Source organism: Vipera ursinii (assembly GCF_947247035.1).
Source record: "Vipera ursinii genome assembly, chromosome: 3".
Lineage (NCBI taxonomy): Eukaryota > Metazoa > Chordata > Lepidosauria > Squamata > Viperidae > Vipera > Vipera ursinii.
In genome coordinates this window covers 174,286,308-174,308,256 of record NC_139516.1, presented here as the reverse complement: position 1 = coordinate 174,308,256, position 21,949 = coordinate 174,286,308, and the positions used below count along the sequence as shown (strand labels likewise).

At 42.4% G+C, this 21,949-nt stretch overlaps 1 protein-coding gene across 2 annotated transcripts; it reads left to right on the top strand.

Annotated features, from left to right (window-relative positions):
- Positions 1 to 67: 67 nt before the first annotated feature.
- LOC310638724 (DGAT1/2-independent enzyme synthesizing storage lipids-like) lies at positions 68 to 19,619 on the top strand. Of its 2 annotated transcripts, XM_083360011.1 has the most exons (6): positions 68 to 1,354; positions 11,806 to 11,970; positions 14,108 to 14,301; positions 18,011 to 18,071; positions 18,633 to 18,772; positions 19,221 to 19,619. In XM_083360011.1, the coding sequence occupies exons 1-6, from the start codon at positions 979 to 981 to the stop codon at positions 19,320 to 19,322; spliced, it is 1,038 nt and encodes a 345-aa protein (XP_083216137.1). In that variant the 5' UTR covers positions 68 to 978; the 3' UTR covers positions 19,323 to 19,619. The 2 variants fall into 2 exon arrangements, with proteins under 2 accessions (XP_083216137.1, XP_083216138.1); XM_083360012.1 differs by lacking the exon at positions 11,806 to 11,970.
- The last annotated feature ends 2,330 nt before the right edge of the window (positions 19,620 to 21,949 follow it).

Sequence of the window (21,949 nt, the reverse complement as noted above, 5' to 3'; positions counted from 1 at the left end):
CTGATCGTCCGCAGCTTGAAATGGTCCAGCCCAGGAAAAGGCAGGAAAAAGCCAAATCCTCCGCAGTTTCGGGTGCGTTTCGTAGTCCTGAAAAGAAAGACGCTGCCGAAGGTCTTCTCCTCCTTTTACATCTGCACGATGCGCAACTTCATACTGCATTGCGGCTTCTCGGTGTTACAGGTTTCTGCGCGATTTCCCCGTTTGCTCTTCCATCGAACGCCTTTGGGTCGAACCGAGCCGGGGCCATCGCTGTCGCCCAGATTCGTTCGCGCCCGGGATGCTGTCAGAACCCCCCTGATGCTGTGCTTAGAGTCCTTGGATGGAGCGCCGAGATTCAAGTGATCCCGAGCGAGGGCGCGGTTCCCAAAGGTTGCTCGGCCGGCATCCTTAACGCTGGTAGCAGGGAGAGCCCGAGGGTTGAAGAGCCGAAACGTCGCGGTCAGAACCAGTGGATAAATGACGCCTCTCCCTGGGAATGGAGAAGCAGCTCTTGATAAGTGCAAAGGCCCAGGGAACGCTCCCCCACTGGTGCTTGGGCTCTTTGTGATCCGATGAATTAGTTTCATCAGGAAAAAAAGGCTTCGGAAAGGGCTGACTCCATAATTGTAGCTTTTAAGGAAGCCCCCTTCCTTCTCTTCCTCTCAAGTCTTTCATTGCTCTGTTTCCAGTTCCGGCAGAAACTTTCAATCTGTGGAGTCTTGCAGGTTTTATTTATGTTGTATGCCTATGATTTTCTCTGGCAAAATTGCCTTGAACGAGTTTCTGCCTAGAATGAAAAGGCATCCTGGTTGGGGATTATGGGAGTACATCTGAAAGGCACACAGCATGACCCGCTTCTGAGTTAAATATACCTTTTTTTGCAGTTAGTGGTCTCCCTTGACAAAATTGTTGAACGTGGACAATCTTCAGAATATGGAAATAGGCTGATCCTTATTGCAACAATGATAGCTACTTAACAATTGTCTGCATCCAGGGCCAATGTTAAGAAGCTGTTTTTTCCAGCACATTGCTTTTTTTAATTTTAAACAGAAGAGAACTAATATGAATTCATTTTCTGTTGGGCAAGGCAATCTGACCTGGGTCATGGAACTACTGAACAGCATCAATATTTCTCCAAATAAAATCATAAACAGTTTCACGGACTACTCAGCATACTTTTTCTGGATGTTAGTACTGTTCCTACTTCTTTTTTCCCCTGTTGTAATAATTCTTGGTTTTATTTATCTTTCTAATTTTCTCTTGCATATTTACAAGAGAAAGGTTAATTTAAAGGAAGATTACCTCAGTCAGTCATGGGACAATGGACGGAGGGCTGTGGCTCACCTTTGGGATGTATATAGTACTGTGTGGCATGGTAAGTTTAATCTCCTCCTTGATCTGCACATTGATGTGGCTTTGTTGACAATACCACAGTGGTTTATAATATTCCTTAAATGGCACAGGAGGAGAATATGCAGCAATCGTGATCTTCAGAACGCTCCATAAATGTCATCAAGTTGCATTGTTTAATGTGTGGGGATTTAATGTAGAATATCTAACTAATGTAATCCTCTTGGTGATAAATGTTATTTTGCAGAGCAAAAGAAAGTAGTAAGAAAGAATAAAAATTGCACTGCATGTAACTTATTGGAAGAATGCAGGCAGTAGGATGTTGGCTTGCAAAAAATAGATTAGAAACCCTATCTTATTAGAATAGCATGAACAGGCTTGGGGTAAAATTGTTTTGGTTGACTCATACCACTATGTGCTAAAACTGATCAGTACTTTTCTTATTTTTAGTGAAGAGTGCTGCATAGAAACAACTGAAACTCCTTTCTTATCTTTCTAAGATGTGTAGATAATAACAAAATTAGGTTTTGCTCTGGGTGAGAACTCTTCATTGTGCAGATCCTTGGCATGTCTTTTAAAGGCCAATGCTGTCTTTGGCCTGAAAAAAAATGAACTCGTAATGATTTACTGAAGGCTCTTTGGCTACAAATGAGTGTATATTTCTAAAAGAGGTCAAGAGACTGTATTGCTTCGTATCTGAAACCAGAGGTTTTGAAAAAGGCATGCATAACAGTTGGAGTTTGCTCAGAGAAGGTGCATCTTTTCCTGTGATCACAGATAATTGTGCAGATCCAGGAAACAATGCATTTGACTTAAGGAGACGCTAGTAAGTAGTAACAAACTACTTTGTGGATTGGCACTAACTTAATTCAAAGTCACTTTTTTCCTTTCACACTGTTAGTGCTATTCCAAATATGGGAATATTTGCTTATGGTGTTCTAACTTATAAATACTTCATTTGGCACATAGCTATTGTGTATTACTGTATGTTTTGCTGTTGTTTTATTTTAATGTTTGGTTGATTTCTATGGGAATTTGAAATGTGCTATTTATTTATTAACAATAATGATTCTGTGTAATGAAGTGATATTCAAAAATATATATTTCCCAAAATAATTTGAATGGCTGGAATAGAAATTTGCAAAAAATAAAAATAGAGCTAACCAATGCTTATTTTTGAATATTATGAAATGCCACTATAGTGCCTTCTTCAATAATGTTTTGCTGCTTGGTTATATAAATGCAGCAGATAGGTAGCATCAGGGCTTTTTGTCTCATAGAACGCTCAGAACGGCGTTCTGGCACCTTTTTTTATGGCAAAAAAAAAGCTCCCTCTGAAAAGCCTATTGCAGGGCTAGGCAATCTTGGCCCTTTTTTATGACTTGTGGACTTCAACTCTCAGAAATCCTGAGCCAGCCATGCTGATGGGAAAGGAAGAGGTTTCCAAGCTGAGCCATGCTGGCTCAGGAATTCTGTGAGATGATCCACATACTGCTGGAGTCTAGCTTGTAGGATTTTAAGCATAACTTTACTAGCGTGAGAAATGAGTGCAATGGTGCGATAGTTTGAACATTCTTTGGCACTGCCTTTCTTTGGAATTGGAATGTAAACTGATCTTTTCCAATCCTGTGGCCACTGTTGAGTTTTCCAAATTTGCTGGCAAATTGAGTGTAGCACTTTTACTGCATCGTCTTTTAAGATTTTGAATAGCTCAGCTGGAATACTGTCACCTCCACTAGCTTTGTTGTTGCTCAGCTTTCCTAAGGCCCACTTCACTTCACATTCTAGGATGTCTGGCTCGAGGTCAGTGACCACCTCATTGTGATTATCAGGGATGTTAAGCTCATTCTTGTATAGTTCTTCTGTGTAGTTTTGCCACCTCTTCTTAATCTCTTCTGCCTTTGTTAGGTCCCTGCCATTTTGGTCCTTTATCATGCCCATTTTTGCATGAAACATTCCCTTCATCTCTCCAATTTTCTTGAAAAGATCTCTGGTCCTCCCTATTCTATTGTTTTCTTCTATTTCTTTGCATTGTTCATTTAAGAAGGCATTCTTATCTCTTCTAGTTATTCTCTGGAATTCTGCATTTAATTGGGCGTATCTTTCTTTTTCTCCCTTGCCTTTTGCTTCCCTCCTTTCGTCAGCTATTTGCAAAGTTTCCTTAGACAGCCATTTTGCTTTCTTGCATTTCTTTTTCTTTGGGATGGTTTTGGTTGCTACCTGTTGTACCATGTTGCGAACCTCTGTCCATAGTTCTTCAGGCACTCTGTCTATCAGATCTAATTCCTTAAATCTATTTGTCACCTCTACTGTATATTCAACAGGGATATGATTTAATTCATACCTGAGTGGCCTAGTGCTTTTCCCTACTCTCTTCAGTTTAAGCCTAAATTTTGCAATGAGAAGCTCATGGTCTGAGCCACAGTCAGCTCCTGGTTTTGTTTTTAATGACTGTATAGAGCTTCTCCATCTTTGGCTGCAGAGCATATAGTCAATCTGATTTCTGTGTTGACCGTCTGGTGATGTCCATGTGTAGAGCCGTCTCTTGGGTTGTTGTAAAAGAGTGTTTGCTATGACCATCGTATTCTCTTGACAAAATTCTATCAGCCTGTGCCCTGCTTCATTTTGTACTCCAAGGCCAAACTTGCCTGTTATTCCGTTTATCTTTTGGCTTCCTACTTTAGCATTCCAATCCCCCATGATGATAAGAACATCATTTTTTGGTGTTAGTTCTATAAGATGCTGTAGGGCTTCATAGAACCGGTTAATTTCATCCTCTTCAGCACCGGTGGTTGGGGCATAGACTTGGACTACTGTGATATTGAATGGTTTGCCTTGGATTCGAACTGAGATCATTCTGTCATTTTGAGGATTGTATCCCAGTATTGCTTTTCCTACTCTTTTATTGACTATGAAGGCTACTCCATTTCTTCTGAGGGATTCTTGCCTGCAATAGTATACCTGATGGTCATCTGAATTAAATTCACCCATTCATGTCCATTTTAGTTAGCTGATACCTAAGATGTCGATGTTTAGTCTTGTCATCTCTTGTTTCACCACGTCCAGCTTTCCTTGATTCATGGATCTTACATTCCAGGTTCCTATGGAGAAAAAATCTTTACAGCATCGGACTTTCCTTTCACCACCAGACACATCCACAGCTGAGCGTCCTTTCGGCTTTGGCCCAGTCGCTTCATTCTTTCTGGCGCTACTAGTACTAGCCCTCTGCTCTTCCCCAGTAGCATATTGGACACCTTCCGACCTGAGGGGCTCATCTTCCAGCGTCATATCCTTTTGCCTTTTGGAACTGTCCATAGGGTTTTCATGTCAAAGATACTGGAGTGGGTTGCCATTTCCTTCTCCAGTGGATCACGTTTTGTCAGAACTCTCTGCTATGACCTGTCCGTCTTGGGTGGCCCTGCACAGCATAGCTCATAGCTTCATTGAATTACGCAAGCCCCTTCGCCATGACAAGGCAGTAATCCATGAAGGGGACACATATACCTAAAACCAGTTTATTGCATTTGGCAATTGTACTAAAAAAATCTCATTGTCAACAAATTTAATTTGAAATCAAGTGAAAAATTGATTTAAATTATTTGATTAAAACAAATTAATGGCAATTCTTTTATAAGAAGTTGCCTCAAACAAAATGAGTTTGACATGCCTGCTCTAGATAGTTGAATGCTCCAAAATAAATTCTAGACCAGGCCTGTACATGCCGCCTACCAAGCACCCTTGGACAGAGCACAGACTTAAAAAAAAAAGTAATAAAATCACCACCACTGCCCTGAAAGTCATGTTGCCTAGTGCCTCCATGGCTTACCATGACCATGAACTCCAACACTGTAGATACTCCCCTAGTCACCAAATCATTGATTAGCCCACCAGCATTCCTTTGCAGACCACAAAGATTTTTAATTTATCAGTGTGGGCTTTTCCCTTCTACAAGTTGCACAGACCTCTTCTAGATTTTCCTCTTGCCTTTCCGCGTTAACTCCTTGTTCTTTTTTTGAGCAACAATTGACTTTGTAGGGAAGCATATTATCATTTGATGTATATTTAACATATGTTCTACCTTTTTTTACCGATTATATAATATTTGTATGCAATCCACATGGCGAGGTTTGGGGCAACTTACAATATTTTTAAAATCATAAGGTTAAAACATAAAAGCAGGGCTTTTTTCTCATAGAACGCTCAGAATGGCATTCCGGCACCCTTTTTTGCACACACACACACAAAAAAGCTTTTGCACAAGCTACGCTACTCCCTCTATTGGCTTTTGAAAGTCTATTGGCTTTCGAAAGCCAATAGGAATTGCTGCTGAGCGTGCAAAAAGACCTGGCCGGCAAACATTGCGCTGGCAAGTTGTCTGCAGGAAAGATCGCAAATTGCTGTGGTAAATCTCGCCCATTTGCCCTTCTCCGCTCATGTACCCTCCCCAAATCCCTTTGTGCTCATGCCATGCTGGCCACTCATGCACCCTCATGAATCTTTATAGACCTTTCCCGTATCTCTCTTCCATCCCCTCACACCCTCACTCACCCTCCCTGATCCATGCCTCTCATGCTAACTTGTAGCCTGCACAACTTCCCCAACCATGTCTGTACATTCTCTAGCATACCCTGCTTACAGCCCTGTGCGTAACTGTATCAAGCCTCTCACACAACCTCCTGAACCCACACATCTCATGTACCCTTGCACGGTCTTTCCAACCCATACTGCACCTCTCATGGACCCTACTGCATCTCTCCCTGATGCATGATGTGCCTGTCTGCATTTGCACATCCTCCCTGATGCCCTGTTTCACCCTCCCCTGCACCACCCTTGCTCTCTCCCCCATCTGACAGCACCTCCTAACCTGGGACTTTCTGCAAACTTTTCCATTAACTTTGTTTGTAGGAAATTGCCAGTAAGAAATTGCCTCACCTAAATGACTGTGGGATTCATTTAATGGGATTGTAGGGATTGCCATTGCTAAATGATGTCATGCTTTATGACCACATCCCTTAGCCAGAGTAATTCCAGTCCCATTCTAAGTCCCACTGTAAGTCAAGGATAACTTGTAGCTTTTTCCTTTCTTGAATAGTTTATAGATGGAGTTTATCTCAGTGAATCTTCTCACAATTTTCTGCCTATTTGCCTTACCTAGGGATTTTTCCTAGCCCTTGCATCTGATGTTATAAAGGTATCTGTTTTGTCATCTCTAGTTGTGTGGACATTGTTTTATGATGCACTTGAGTATGTAAATTGTGGTTATTTTAAATTTTGATGACTATGTCTACGAAAAACACTTTTCTGCCATAACTGTTTTCTTCTCATAATCATAATCAAAATAGTAAAGTTGGAAGGGACCTTGGAGGTCATCTCGTTCAATCCCCTGCTCAGGCATGAAACCCTATACCATTTTGGACAAATGGCTGTCCAGTCTCTTCTTAAAAACTTCCAGTTTTAGAGCATTCACAGCTTCTGGAGGCAGGTTGTTCCACTGGTTAATTGTTCTAACTGTCAGGAAGTTTCTTCTTAGTTCTAGGTTGCTTCTCTCCTTGATTAGTTTCCATCTGTTGCTTCTTGTCCTGCCTTTGGGCGCTTTGGAGAATAGCTTGACTCCCTCTTCTTTGTGGCAGCCCCTGAGATATTGGAACACTGCTATAATGTCACCCCTAGTCCTTCTCTTCATTAAACTAGACATACCCAGTTCCAGCATCCGTTCCCCTAATCATCTTTGTTGCCCTTCTCTTCTCTGTACTCTTTCCAGAGTCTCAACATCTTTTTTACATCATGGTGACCAAAACTGGATGCAGTATTCCAGGTGTGGCCTTACCAAGGCATTGTAAAGTGGTATTAATATTTCACATGATCTTGATTCTATCACTCTGTTAATGCAGCCTAGCACTGTGTTGGCTTTTTTGGCAGCTGCAGCTCCCTGCTGCCTCATATTTAAGTGATTGTCCACTAGGACTGCGAGATCCCTCTCACAGTTACTACTATTGAGCAAGGTACCCTATACTATACCTGTACATTTGGTTTTTCTTGCTTAAATCTAGAACTTTACTTTTTTCACCATTGAATTTCATTTTGCTAGATAGCGCCTAGTGTTCAAGTCTGTCCTGATCCTCCTGTATCTTAAGCCTGTCGTTTGGAGTGTTGGCTATTCCTGCCAGCTTGGTGTTGTCTGCAAATTTGATGAGTTCCCCATCTATCCCTTCGTCCAAATCATTGATGAAGATGTTGAAGAGCACTGGGCCCAGTACAGAATCCTGGGGCACCCCACTACACACTTCCCTCCATGTAGATGCGGTTCCATTGAGGACCACACACTGAATACGGCCGGTCAGCCAGCTACGAATCCATCTGGTGGTGGTGCTGTCTAACCCACATTTTTTCTATCTTATCAAGTAGTAGGTTGTGATCTACTTTATCAAATGCCTTACTGAAGTCCAAGTAAATTATATCCACAGCATTCCTCTGGTCCACTCATTTTGTCACTTGGTCAAAGAATGCAATAAGATTTGTCTGGCATGATCTGTTTTTGACAAACCAATGTTGGCTTTTAGTAATGATTTTGTTTGCCTCTAGATGCTCGCGGATTCATTGTTTAATTATCTTTTCCAGAATCTTCCCAGGTATTGAGGTCAGGCTGATAGGTCTGTAATTTCCTGGATCCATTTTCTCCCTTTTTTGAAGATGGGAACTACATCAGCTCTTTTCCAGTCCTCTGGTAGTTCCCCAGTGCTCCAGGATCTTTGAAAAATATAGTTCAGTGGTTCTGAGATCACATACGCCAGTTCCTTGAGAACGTTGGGGTGTAATCTATCTGGGCCTGGTGATTTGAACTTGTCTAGGCTGGACAGGTGCTCACTTACCATTTTCTTGCCTATCTTAACTTGTGTTTTTATTCTGTTTTTATGGCACTATTTTTGATAGGTTGGTCTGTTTTATCCCTTTGTGTAAAGACAGATGCAAAAAATGAGTTAAAGAGTTCTGCTTTCTCCCTGTTGCTTGTCACCTTCTTGCCACTTTCACCCACTAATGGACCAATCATTTCCTTCACTTTTTCTTGTTTTTTACATGTTGAAAGAAGCTTTTTTTGTTAGTTAGTTAGTTCATTTTGAGCCTTAGCTTTTCTCACTTTGTCTTTGCAGGCTTGGGCTATTTGCTGATATTCTGACTTAGTTATGTGCCCCTCTTTTCACTTTTTATACTTGTCCTTTTTATCTTTCAATTTATCAGAGAGTTTTTTATGCAGCCATGCTGGTTTCTTTTGAGAGCTGTTATTTTTCCTCTTTGTTGGTATTGAGCTAGACTGGGCTTTTATTATCTCACTTTTCAAAATTTCCCAAGCTTCTTGAGTTGTTTTCCCCTTGAGGATTCTCATCCATGGAATCCTTCCCAAGCTCTCTTTAAGTTTATTGAAATTAGGTCTCTTAAAGTCCAAAACTCTAGTTTGGCTGTATTCTATTGCTTGTGCTTCCATAATGTTGAATTCCAATATTGCATGATCACTTCCTCCCAAGGTTCCTGTGGCTTCAACACCTATTATTTCATCTCTGTTCCAGAATGACACATGTATCACCCACATAAGAGATCCATATTTTGGATGGTATCTCTGAGAGGACTATTACTTCTAGAGGTTGCACTACTTTCTGTACTGTGAATCCTGAGATGGGTTTAATCCTCTAGTCTGTTTCTATATTTGTTCATCAAATTGGAAATAGGTGATGAGGCTGAAATCTATCAGTTCCACAATTTTTGGTATTTTGACAGTATAAATACTAAAGAGGATTATAGCAAAGAGTGTACCGTATATACTTGAGTATAAGCCGAATTTTTCAACCCACTTTTTGGGCTGAAAAATTCCACTTCGGCTTATACTCCAGTCAACAAAAAAACTTACCGAGGACTTGTGCGCGGCCGAGGCTTTGGCGCTTCCGGGATCGCGCGCACCTCTCCCAAGCCACCGCCGTCCGAGACCTGCCGAAGTTTGGGGAAGTTTGCGTGCGCACCTCCCCAAACCTCCCCAAACGTCGGCAGGTCTCCGTTCCTCCTGCCGACGTTTGGGGAGGTTTGGGCGCTTCCCCAAACCTCCCCAAATGTCGGCAGGTCTCCGTTCCTCCTGCCGACGTTTGGGGAGGTTTGGGCGCCTCCCCAAACCTCCCCAGGTCTCCGTTCCTCCTGCCGACGTTTGGGGAGGTTTGGGCGCCTCCCCAAACCTCCCCAGGTCTCCGTTCCTCCGCGCAGACCTGCCGACGTTTGGGGAGGTTTGGGGAGGCGCCCAAACCTCCCCAAACGTCGGCAGGTCTGCGCGGAGGAACGGAGACCTGGGGAGGTTTGGGGAGGCGCCCAAACCTCCCCAAACGTCGGCAGGAAGAACGGAGACCTGCCGACGTTTGGGGAGGTTTGGGGAGGCGCCCAAACCTCCCCAAACGTCGGCAGGTCTGCGCGGAGGAACGGAGACCTGGGGAGGTTTGGGGAGGCGCCCAAACCTCCCCAAACGTCGGCAGGAGGAACGGAGACCTGCCGACGTTTGGGGAGGTGCCCAAACCTCCCCAAACGTCGGCAGGTCTGCGCGGAGGAACGGAGACCTGGGGAGGTTTGGGGAGGCGCCCAAACCTCCCCAAACGTCGGCAGGAGGAACGGAGACCTGCCCACGTTTGGGGAGATGCCCAAACCTCCCCAAACGTCAGCAGGTCTGCGCGGAGGAACGGAGACCTGGGGAGGTTTGGGGAGGCGCCCAAACCTCCCCAAACGTCGGCAGGAAGAACGGAGACCTGCCGACGTTTGGGGAGGTTTGGGGAGGCGCCCAAACCTCCCCAAACGTCGGCAGGTCTGCGCGGAGGAACGGAGACCTGGGGAGGTTTGGGGAGGTGCCCAAACCTCCCCAAACGTCGGCAGGAAGAACGGAGACCTGCCGACGTTTGGGGAGGTTTGGGGAGGCGCCCAAACCTCCCCAAACGTCGGCAGGTCTGCGCGGAGGAACGGAGACCTGGGGAGGTTTGGGGAGGCGCCCAAACCTCCCCAAACGTCGGCAGGTCTGTGCGGAGGAACGGAGACCTGGGGAGGTTTGGGGAGGCGCCCAAACCTCCCCAAACGTCGGCAGGAGGAACGGAGACCTGCCGACGTTTGGGGAGGTTTGGGGAGGCGCCCAAACCTCCCCAAACGTCGGCAGGTCTGCGCGGAGGAACGGAGACCTGGGGAGGTTTGGGGAGGTGCCCAAACCTCCCCAATCGTCGGCAGGAAGAACGGAGACCTGCCGACGTTTGGGGAGGTTTGGGGAGGCGCCCAAACCTCCCCAAACGTCGGCAGGTCTGCGCGGAGGAACGGAGACCTGGGGAGGTTTGGGGAGGCGCCCAAACCTCCCCAAACGTCGGCAGGTCTGCGCGGAGGAACGGAGACCTGGGGAGGTTTGGGGAGGCGCCCAAACCTCCCCAAACGTCGGCAGGAGGAACGGAGACCTGCCGACGTTTGGGGAGGTGCCCAAACCTCCCCAAACGTCGGCAGGTCTGCGCGGAGGAACGGAGACCTGGGGAGGTTTGGGGAGGCGCCCAAACCTCCCCAAACGTCGGCAGGAGGAACGGAGACCTGCCGACGTTTGGGGAGGTGCCCAAACCTCCCCAAACGTCGGCAGGTCTGCGCGGAGGAACGGAGACCTGGGGAGGTTTGGGGAGGCGCCCAAACCTCCCCAAACGTCGGCAGGAGGAACGGAGACCTGCCGACATTTGGGGAGGTTTGGGGAGGCGCCCAAACCTCCCCAAACGTCGGCAGGTCTCCGTTCCTCCGTGCCCTGCCTGCCTGCTTCTTTCTGCAGTGGAAAGAAGCAGGCAGGCAGGGCGCGGAGGTCCGGAGACCTGCCGACGTTTGGGGAGGTTTGGGGAGGTGCGCGCGCACCTCCCCAAACCTCCCCAAACTTCGGCAGGTCTCCGGACGGCGGCGGCTTTGGAGAGGTGCGCGCGATCCTGGAAGCACCGAAGCCTCGGCTGCGCGCAAGTCCTCGGTAAGCTCCGGGCGGTCACTTGCTTCGCGTCTCCTGAGGGAAGGGGGGGCGACTGGAGCGGGCGTGTTTCCTCGCCTGCTGGGCGCCGCGATTTGCCCGGGGAACGCGCGGGCCCCGAATGGCAGCGTGGAGCGAGGAAGCGGACAGCCAGGGCTTCCCCGAGAGCCGTGGCCACACAGGGTATTCCTGTGTATTCAGGCTTGCAAAATGGCGGATCGAGCCTCTGCTGGTGGCAGAGGCTTGCAGAACGGCGGATCGGCTTATACTCGAGTCAATAACTTTTTCCAGTTTTGGGGGGTGAAATTGGGGGTCTCGGCTTATACTCGAGTCGGCTTATACTCAAGTATATACGGTAGCTTCAAGTCAGTTTTTGATCTCAACAACTGTGCTTATATTGACTGCAGTTTCTTCTAGATTCCATGCTAATCTTAATTGTATTAAAGTAATACTGAAACTCTTATATTTTATCCTTTAAACAGGTTATGAGATACATGGGATGGATAATATACCAGAAGGACCAGGGCTTATCGTATCTTATCATGGAGCCTTTCCTCTGGACTATTTCTACTTTGTATCTAGATTATATTTAAGAACAGGCAGATTTTGCCGCACAGTGGTTGATTACCATTTTTCCAAAATACCAGGTAAAATATATTATCTGTGCACAAACACTGCATTGCAAACCTTTAACACAGACATAATTACAAATTATTTTTAAAAAGTACATAGTTCCTCTAAAATTCAAGCTTATCTGGTTTCTTGAATTATCAAGCAAATGTTGTATCTTTTGACATTTTGATAGTTACTGAAAAATACAGTCTTTGTTATCTGAGCCAGCTTAGGTCTGTTCCACTATTACTAGCATCTTATCTAAGGCAACTTAGATAAAACAATGTTTCTTGGTCATTTGAAAATGAAAAATGTCCAAGCAAACTATTGAAAAAAAGTCTTCTGTTTCTCTTTGCCTAAATAATCAAAAAAATATCTTTATTTAAAATGATTAAATCTTCAAAACATGTACAATTTTACTCTTATACTATTCTGCTCATTCAAATATTATCTAACAAAATGCTTCCTAAAAATAAAAGGGTTTTCCCCTGTTGATTTTGTCCAGATTTTTTTTTTATTCCTCATCTATTGGGGGGAAAATCTTTTGCAAATTTGTCTGATTTTTGTATCACTTTGTATCAACACTTTGACTGAAGAGCTAGTCTTTACTAGAAATGAATATCCTGCTCTGTCACAAAAAAATATTGACAGTGATTTTTTTACCTTCTGTTAGTTACTGTATAAAATCTCAATTCAGTAAGGCAAGGTGAAGGTTGTGTGGCAGTAATGGGTAAATTTATTTATTACTATATGGGTCGGACACGACTTCGCAGCTAACAACAACAACAACAACAATCCCACCTTTATTATTTTTTACAAATAACTCAAGGCAGTGAATATGTCCAACACATCTTCCTCCTATTTTCCCCATAACAACAACCTTGTGAGGTGGGCTGGACTGAGAGACAGTGACTGGCTCAAAGTCACCCAGCTGGCTTTCATGTTTAAGGACTATGTTTTCCTGGTTTCTAGCCTGGTGCCTTAACCTCTCGACCAAATTGGCTCTCACCAGGCCATCCACAACAAAGGTATAATGAATGATGTTAGTCTGTGCAAACTGTCACTGCCTTTTCCCATGTACAGTACTAGCAGTACTATTCCAGTTTCATACATTTAGTCAGCAAGGTAATATAAGCCCTGCCAAACCTGTTCAATATTTGTATCCTGTCTGAATATAAAAGTCATTATGTTCTATTAAATGTGTTGCTGAGTATACATTTAAAATATCAGCTCCCTTCATTTTAATCACAATTTACTTGTAAATTATGTTTGGATCTGTCAGCCTTATGAAATGGACCAAACTAGGAAACCAACCCCACAGGAAGACTAGAACTTTTTAAGTGGGTTAGGACGCTGAGCTTGTCGATCAGAAGGTCGGCAGTTTGGTGGGTTGAATCCTGAGTGCTGCGTAACAGAGTGAGCGCCTGTTACTCGTCCCAGCTTCTGCCAACCTACCAGTTCGAAAGCACGTAAAAATGCAAGTAGGAAAAATAGGGACCACTATGGTGGGAAGGTAACAGCGTTCCGTGCGCCTTTGGCGTCTAGTCATGCCGGCCACATGACCACGGAGACATCCTCGGACAAGCGCTGGCTCTTTGGCTTTGAAACAGAGATGAGCACCGGCCCCTAGAGTTGGAAACAACTAGCACGCATGTGTGGGGGAACCTTTACTTTTACCTTAGACTATAGTAACAGAGTCTTTCCAACCTGTCTACAGGGGCAAGCCAGACTGAGCCTCTTAATACTACTTTTCCAGGATTTAAGGAATATATGTGCCCTTGTTTCTGCATTGATTTATGAATATATTTTTTTCAAGGCCATCTCCATGGCTCTATATAGCATCCAAATAATACATTGAAGTTTGGGTTTTTGTTAGAAAACTATATTTAGTAGTATTTCAGATAAAAATTATATTATATCCATATTGTATGAAGCATTTGCATGTTCATCCAGAAGCACAACAAGGCAGCTGTGTTCCTTGATAATTATTTTAAAAACTTATAAATTTATGTATATAATACTTGTTTCTTTGTGCGGTTCACAGGATTTAATTTTATATATGGTATACAAAAGTGAACTCAAGGGAGGAATACTTTTATTTAAGTGTGTAGAAGTTTTCTAGGTATAATACTGTATATATTCTAAATATGCTTTTGCTGGTATCTTGTGCAGGTATAAAACTGTTTTATAATGTGGAAGGCCTTACACATAATGGAAGGACAGAGTGCACTGAAATTCTGAAAAGGGGATACTTATTGGGAGTTTTACCAGGTGGAACACGAGAAGCACTCTTTAGCGATGAGAACTATGACTTTCTATGGGGTAAACGCACAGGCTTTGCTCATGTGGCTAGAGATGCAAAAGTGGTGAGTAGCTTTCTACTATGCATTTAAAACATAATGAATGTTACAGTGGACATTGGATTAAATAGAAATCTATTCCAGCAATCATTAATTCACACTTTCATATCATCTACATCATTCCAGTCATTGATCTATATTTGCTGCAAAAAACACCCAAACCAACCAACCAAACAAACCTATGGGTAACTTGTATGAATTGTGGGGTGAAAATTTTTGCCTTCTTGATAGTTGTGATTCTGGGCAACTTATACTTTAAAAAGAACATTAAAAATGCAGAAACAGATGATACAGCTCCAAAAGAGAATAGAAACTAAATGAAACAACAAAAATGGGGTCAGCAAACACAACTGTTCCAAGGTCTAAGAAAACAGCCAAGTTTTTGGAGTTGTATGAAACATCTTTATGGTGGAGAGCCATATGGATTTCTTTAGAGATTGTCTTTCTGAAGTGTTATGTATTGGGCTCACTTGTAACACCACGTGGTAAGCTGGAGCAGCTAACGGCTCTCCAGCAACTCAGACTCCCCATCTCCAGTGCTGCTATTGGCTGCCCCAAGGCGGCAATGGGTTGCTTCAAACCTATTGGCTGCCGCCTAGGGGCCAGGCTATAAATTGCTGCAGGCTGCAGCCCAATTCTCAGTTCAGATCCTGCAAGCAAATAAACATGACCATTGCTGAACTCACTTGCCTCGTCTCCATTCCTGTGCAACGAACTCACTACACAACATGAAGGTACATGATGGAATAAAGAGAACTTAAGTGGACTAAGAGATACCTAGAATGTTGTTGGTGAAATACAGGAGTGAAGACAATCAGACATGAGCTAGAACCATTATTAAGGACTACTACATGGTAACAAGGGTGGTGAAACATAAGTACTTCTCCACCCTTATTGCGTCTGCTCATAGTTACCCAGCAGTCCTGTTCTGGGTGCTTGGTCTCTTTTGGAGAGAAAAGGACCAAAGTCTACTTAAAAGGTCACTATGAAGAATATACTGCACATGTAATGCAAATCGTCACTTTCACTCTATGTTGGACTCCAGCCTTAAAGCAAAGTCTGTGGAGGTGATGGTGACTGTCTTGCAAGGTAATCTATGAAGAGTTTCAGCCTGTTGAACCTGAAGAAGTAGACAGGGCTCTCTTAGCTGTTAGTTTGGCCACTTGTATGTCATGCCCCTTCTGATTAAGGCCTTGCAGGAGGGGATGTGTTGAGTGGGTTTGGGCAACAATTAAGTTCTCCTTGGGAGAGGGAGTGGTGCTGCCAGCTCTGGTGTGCCCCCTCCTCGAAGGACCATTGATTGACCCAATAGCCTGGACAGCTTCTATCTGATGTCCAACCTCCACTTCTAGGGACAGTGGTGAACAGAGTGGTTGCATGGCGACTTCAGAAAACTCTGGAATAAGCAAATTATCTAGACCCCTTTCAGTAGTGGTTCAGTCCAAGGTTTGGACCTGAGGTGGCATTGATCATGGACATAGATGACCTCTCCTGGGAGAGGATGGAAGTAATGTATCCATCCTGGCTTTTCTTGACGTCTCAGTGGCACCTGATACCATTGATCATGGTATACTTGTGGGCTGGCCTCAGGAATGGCTGGCATTGTATTGTGCTGGTTCTCCTCTCTCCATGGTCAGTTGATGGAGGGAGAGAGATCTAGCCCACATCCCCTACTTTGCGGGGTATGTCAGGGTTCTGTTCTCTCTCTGTGTGTGTTCAATCTTTACATGAGACTGCTGGGTGAGGTGATCCATTGGTTTGTGGTGAGACATCATCAGTTTGCACATGACACCCAGCTTTATATCTCTACCCCAGGCCTCTTGAGTGATGATCTGGATATCCTATCCCAGTGTCCGAAAGCTGTTGGGGACTGGATGGTGAAACGAGGTTTGACTCACCCTAGCAAGATGGAGTGGCTGTGGGTATTTAAACTCCCCTGAGACACGGTTCTTCCATCTCTGGTTCAGGATGGGGTTGCACTGCCCCAAACAGACCCAGTGCGTAATGTGGGGTCCTTCTAGACTCACAGCTCCTGCTCAAAGAGCAGGCAGCAGCAGTGGGTAGGAAGCCTTTTCATACTTGTGACTGATGTACCAGTTACAGCCATACCTGGAGCAGGAGACCTTGTTCACAGCAATTCACACACCCTTGTAACCTCTGGGTTAGACTACCTTAATACATTCTACATGGGGCTTTCCTTGAAGACCATTCAGAAACTCCAACTGATGAAGAATGTGGTTATGCAGGAAGTAAATGGTGCCAGATATATGACACATGTAACACCACTCCTGTGTGAGCTGCACTGGTTATCAGTATGTTTCTGGGTACAATTCTGGGTTCTTGTAGTTACCTGTAAAGCCTACGTGGCTTGGGACTGGGGTACCTGAGGATTGTCTTTTTTCAAGAGTCTACCCATCCGACTAGGTCAAGCATGCTGCAGATCCCATCAGCTAAAAAATGGCTCCTGTTGTGTGGAACATCCTCCCTTCAGAGATCAGAATGGTCCCCACCCTGTTAGCCTTTCATAAGGCCTTAAAAACCTGGCTGTGTTCCTGAGCCTCAGGTGCTGAATGTGCTAAGGGCCTGGTTTTCTGGCTATATTGCTAACCAGGTTACACACCTTGCTTTTATGTATCTTAAACTGGATGCTTTTTATTTTTAAAAAATGTTTAAATTTTTAGTTGTAATATATTTTATAAGCTGTAAGCTACCAGATTCATTGACTAAGATGGGCAGCCATAAAAATTGAACAAATAAAATCAAATAAAACAAACAAAAGTCCAAATGACAAAAACACAACTGGGCAGGAGACAAAAATGGAAAAATAATCACATAGGATGATAATTCTTTCCCATTAAAAATCCATGAGATTTACAAAAAATTGTTTTTAGGAAAATTCATGTTTTATAATAACTGAAATATTCTGTTTTCAGGCTTGTAATGTTAAAGTGCATGGTGATTCTATTGCATACATTTATTACCACATGAATTGAATATCTCATTTATTTATTTAAGAAAATTTATATGGCAAGTTTTCATCTTGCATGAAAATTCCATATCAAATAGCTGCAGCATTATTTTAAAAACTTTTTCAATTTTCATAGCCATCACATACTTTAAGCAAAAGGATGGCTGTGTTTAAATTTAAATTTTGATGAGGTAAGTTTATTCTTGCATTAATGATGCTAAAACTCTTAGTGATAAGATTAAAATATTTCAGTTCCACTTCAACAAAAAGTAGGATAGCCTTATCTTTAAAAAGTTGTTAGCTGCAATTTTAGTTTATTGAAAAGACAACATCAAATCTTGAATTATGAATTGACTTATTTTCATAAACTGTATTGATGAATTGCCGCATTTCAGATTTATATTGAATGCTAAACTATAAGATAGTTCAAGTGAAAGCTTAGAATAATCACATTAGGAATCTCCAGAAATGAATGTGGAAAGATCCCATTCATATACATTGAATATTGTTGTAGCTGAATTAATCCCTCAAATTCAGGTTTTTTTTTCATGATTTAGATATGTGTTTTACTAGAAAGCAGTTTTAAAAGTGAGGTATCTAACACTGAAGAAGATATAATTTCCTATGTGAATGGAGATAATATTTATTGTACTAATTATTCAATGTATGATGCTAATGCATGATCTTTAAATTGTAGAGGCTGAAATGCTGCCCTAATTCTGGCTAATTTTCTCCCACCTTTCTCAGCCTGTCATTCCTATATTTACAAAAAATCTACGAGAAGGATACAGAACACTTGGGAAAATATGTAAGAAAAATTCAACTTGCGTATCTACTCATTTTGCTGAGGCATTTTTTATGGAAGAAAATCATGCTGATTTCAACTATTTGTGTTTTGACTGTTGATCTTAGATTTAAAAATGTTCTAAAGTTTTTGTTTTCATATATCCATCTATTTCTCCATCTCTTTTTGGCCTTGGACTTCAATCAAATTGGTTTATCTTATTTTGTTTTCCTATGTCTTTGCTTCTCTTTCTTTTTATCTGTGATTCTTTTTGTTGTGTTATCTTTAAATTTTTTCAGGTGTACAATAGTTGTGTAACAAATGCAGCTTTACATTAGCTATAATTTGGTTGCATTTTAGTTGCATATTTATACTGATGGAAATTAACAAGACAAAATGGCTAATTTTATATAGAATTAGGACTTTGACATTTGCTTTGCATAACGACTGAGGCATGCATTTCTATACAATTAAGATGTAACTGCATGGACTTAGTTTCCTTCCAGTCGGGGCACCTTGAATATTGTTTAGCCCAAACCATGTTATTGTTGTTGGAACATGACCATATTTTTGATTTGTGCACAGGGCCATTCAAATGGTTGTATGAACGTACACGATGGCCACTTGTTCCTATATATGGTGGATTCCCTGTGAAATTTTGCACATACATAGGAGATCCCATTCCTTACGATCCAAATATATCAGCTGAAGAATTAGCTGAAAAGGTAATTTAAGTGAACTGCAGAAACATCAATTATAATACTTGTCATTATAATACTTGTCGTTATTATTTGTGAGTCTTTATACACTATGTCCACGATAAAGGAAGTTTGTGATCGCAGGTATCCAAACCTCTGAAAAGATAAGTGAATCTTGTTAATTTTTCTGTTCAAAATAGCATAGTATACAATACTTTTATGTTTAATAATGTTTACACTTCATAATTATCTCTGGCTTTATATTCATTGCTTGTGGAATCATGCCTTTAAAAAAAAGGCAAATATAATTTAAAGTATAAATCTAGTTACAAATGTGATATTGTTCAGTTCAGCACTTCATTGTTCACAGTGGCTTTTAAAAAGCATAATATGAATGTAGTTTACGTATTTTCCAGAGGAAGAAAATAAGATAATATAAAAGTTTCCCCCCCCCCATTTTTTTACTCTTTTACAGACCAAAAGTGCAATGAAAGATCTCAGAGATAAACACCAAGAAATACCGGGTAATATACAAAAGGCACTATTGCAACGGTTAGAGAAACACCCAGAGAAATAATGCCATTCTGCTTGTGAAAATGTAGACACCATTCATCCCCACCAAGAAATAAATTGTCTAGTGATTTGAGACTTTTTTAGAAAAAAAAACAATTCACTTCAGTCACTAAATTTTAATGTATGTATATTAAATATGCAAGTGGAATATCTATTTGTTGCTTGTTTGTAATTTGAGATTTGTTGTATATTTCGCATATAGAAAAGGGATATGGGTTTGATGATCTGAACTTCTTCACATGAATACCGTATCTTTAATGATGACCGACCTTTTTGATGTATTTACATCATTTAATAAACATTGTTCTACCTAAAACTGGGAAAGAAAACTTCTTATCCCTGAAAAAATAGATTCAGTGGCTCTCTACTTTTTTAATAGTGGAAAGGTGTGTGAATTCATACAAGATTTAATTCAAAATTCATATGTAAGATTCTATTCATATTTTAAATTGATTCAGAATTTGATTTGATCAGATTCAACTATAGCCTATAATGAAGAAACATTAAAACTCTTGCAGCTACTTCATATTTAATGATTAATTCATTAAGGAGGAGAAAGAGAGACTTAGCAGGATAGGGTGAAAATGGCATCTTCTGTCTACCTACCCCCTGCTTTTGGACCATATAGGAACACACAGGAGCTCAGATTTGGCCCTGAAGCCATAGTTTGCTGACCACTACTTTAGGCAACTAGCATGGCATTAAAATCAAAACAACAAAATAAAAAAATACTGGCTGTCAAGCACCAAAATTTTGCTCATATGACCATGGAAGTGATGCAGTGCCTGTTACTTCACGGACCAAGCCTAGGTTACATTTGCTCAGTGCCATTGTAATTCAAACAGCTGCTGAATGAATGGTCTAAATCTGAGGACTACTTGTATAAATACTAAAATCACAGTTAATCACATACTCTAAATGAGCTATCCTTGAAGAGCATCTGCAGCTTCAGCATGTGCAAAATGCAGTGGCACCACATTCATGTGTGCAACTGAATTACAGCTCCTCCACACATTACATCTCTCTCCTGTGAGCTGCGTTTGTTACCAGTTTGCTTTCAGGGTCAATTGAGGATGTTAATAATAGCCTACGAAGGTCCTTATCTAATAGGTCTGGATAATTTGAGGGGCTGCGTATCCCTGGTTATATCTATCCATCTCGTCAGATCTGGCAGAAAGGATGTACTATGGATCCCATGTATTGGACAGACCTTTTCTCTCACAGCCCATGTCCTTTGAACATCATTTTCCCCAGACTGGCGCTGCTTGTGTTTTGAAAGTCTTTAAAGCAAGAGTTCCTAAATCTTTTAGTGCAATCTTAATGTACACATCTTTAAAAATCAAATCAGTAAAATAGACACAATGAAAACAATACGAAACCTTGGTAATCATGGACTTATTATAACCATGTTACTAAAATTTCTTCAACCCTCCTCTGTCCTCTGTCTGTACCAAGGCTTTTCAACCTTTTCACCCATTGTACCACTTTTAGGATATGGCAACATCTGAGTACCACCAGTCGCCTAGCAAGGTGTCAAAAACTTGGTGACCAAAAAAAAAAAAAGGAAAAAAAGTGATGAAGTACAGGTAGTCCTCGACTTAAAACAGTTCGCTTAGTGACTGTTTGAAGTTACAATGGCACTGAAAAAAATCCCTCCCAAGCCACAGCCGAGCAAGACACATGCCTGCCCACCTGGCAGCGCTCTTCCTCCTGTCCGAGTTTTTCATTGTTGTGAGCATTTCTGTTGAGGATTGTCAGTGGGGGTGGGATGGGGTGGGAGTTTGGTTTTTATTCCCCCCGTCTGCTGCGTGGTTGCAGCAGGTTTTGGTCACTTCACATAACCCTGGGACACTGTGACCATCATAAATATGAATCAGTTGCCAAGCATTTGAATGTAAATCACCCTGGAGATGCTGCAACATTCCAGCTGATCAGCGCTTCTTCTGGGCTCAGCAGAAGCACCAGGATCAGTGCTGCTTTCCAGATGATTGGCACTTCTTCAGGGCTCAGCAGAAGCACTAGGATCCACGCTGAGCTCTAGCTGACAGTCCTGAAGAAGCTCCGATCAGCTGGAAAGTGGCACTGATCCTGGTGTTTCCCCTGAGCCCTGACAGCCCTGCAGCTCCAGCCGTCTCTCGCTTAGGCTTGTGCGGTGCTGTCACCAGTTCAGCTCATTCCCCTCCCCCATTACCACTTCTCTAGGATGGTGGCGTACCACCTGCCAGGTGTCAATGTACCACAGGTGGTACCCGTACCACTGGTTGAAAAGCCCTGTTCTAGTCAATATGTCCAGTTGTCACTGCTGGCCAATACATTTTGAGTGCACCAACCTGAATAAGGCTATTCTAATTTGATGGATCATTTGATGGAAAGTAAGTTAAAAGATTACCTGATCAATGCAAGATTTATTTAGAAGAATACTTTTTAAACATTTTTCTCCAAGGAACCCTTTACACTTTAAAATTTATGGATGATCTCAAAAAAGTTTTTCATTTATATAAGTTATATTTATTATTCCCTTCCCTTCCCTCAACAGAGCAAAGACTTTGCTGGGGTGTGTGTGTTATGCAAAGGGCTGCTATTCATACTCACACTAAAGTGTAAATGTGGTTTCTGTTTTCAGAAACTGTA

What these genes read in the sequence shown, in the direction of transcription:
- LOC310638724 (XM_083360011.1), top strand. Translation starts at nt 979, where the DNA reads ATGTTAAGAAGCTGTTTTTTCCAGCACATTGCTTTTTTTAATTTTAAA. An exon ending in CAGAACACTTGGGAAAATAT is followed by an intron (nt 18,072 to 18,632) that starts GTAAGAAAAATT and finishes ATTTGTGCACAG; the next exon opens with GGCCATTCAAATGGTTGTAT. An exon ending in CTGAAGAATTAGCTGAAAAG is followed by an intron (nt 18,773 to 19,220) that starts GTAATTTAAGTG and finishes ACTCTTTTACAG; the next exon opens with ACCAAAAGTGCAATGAAAGA.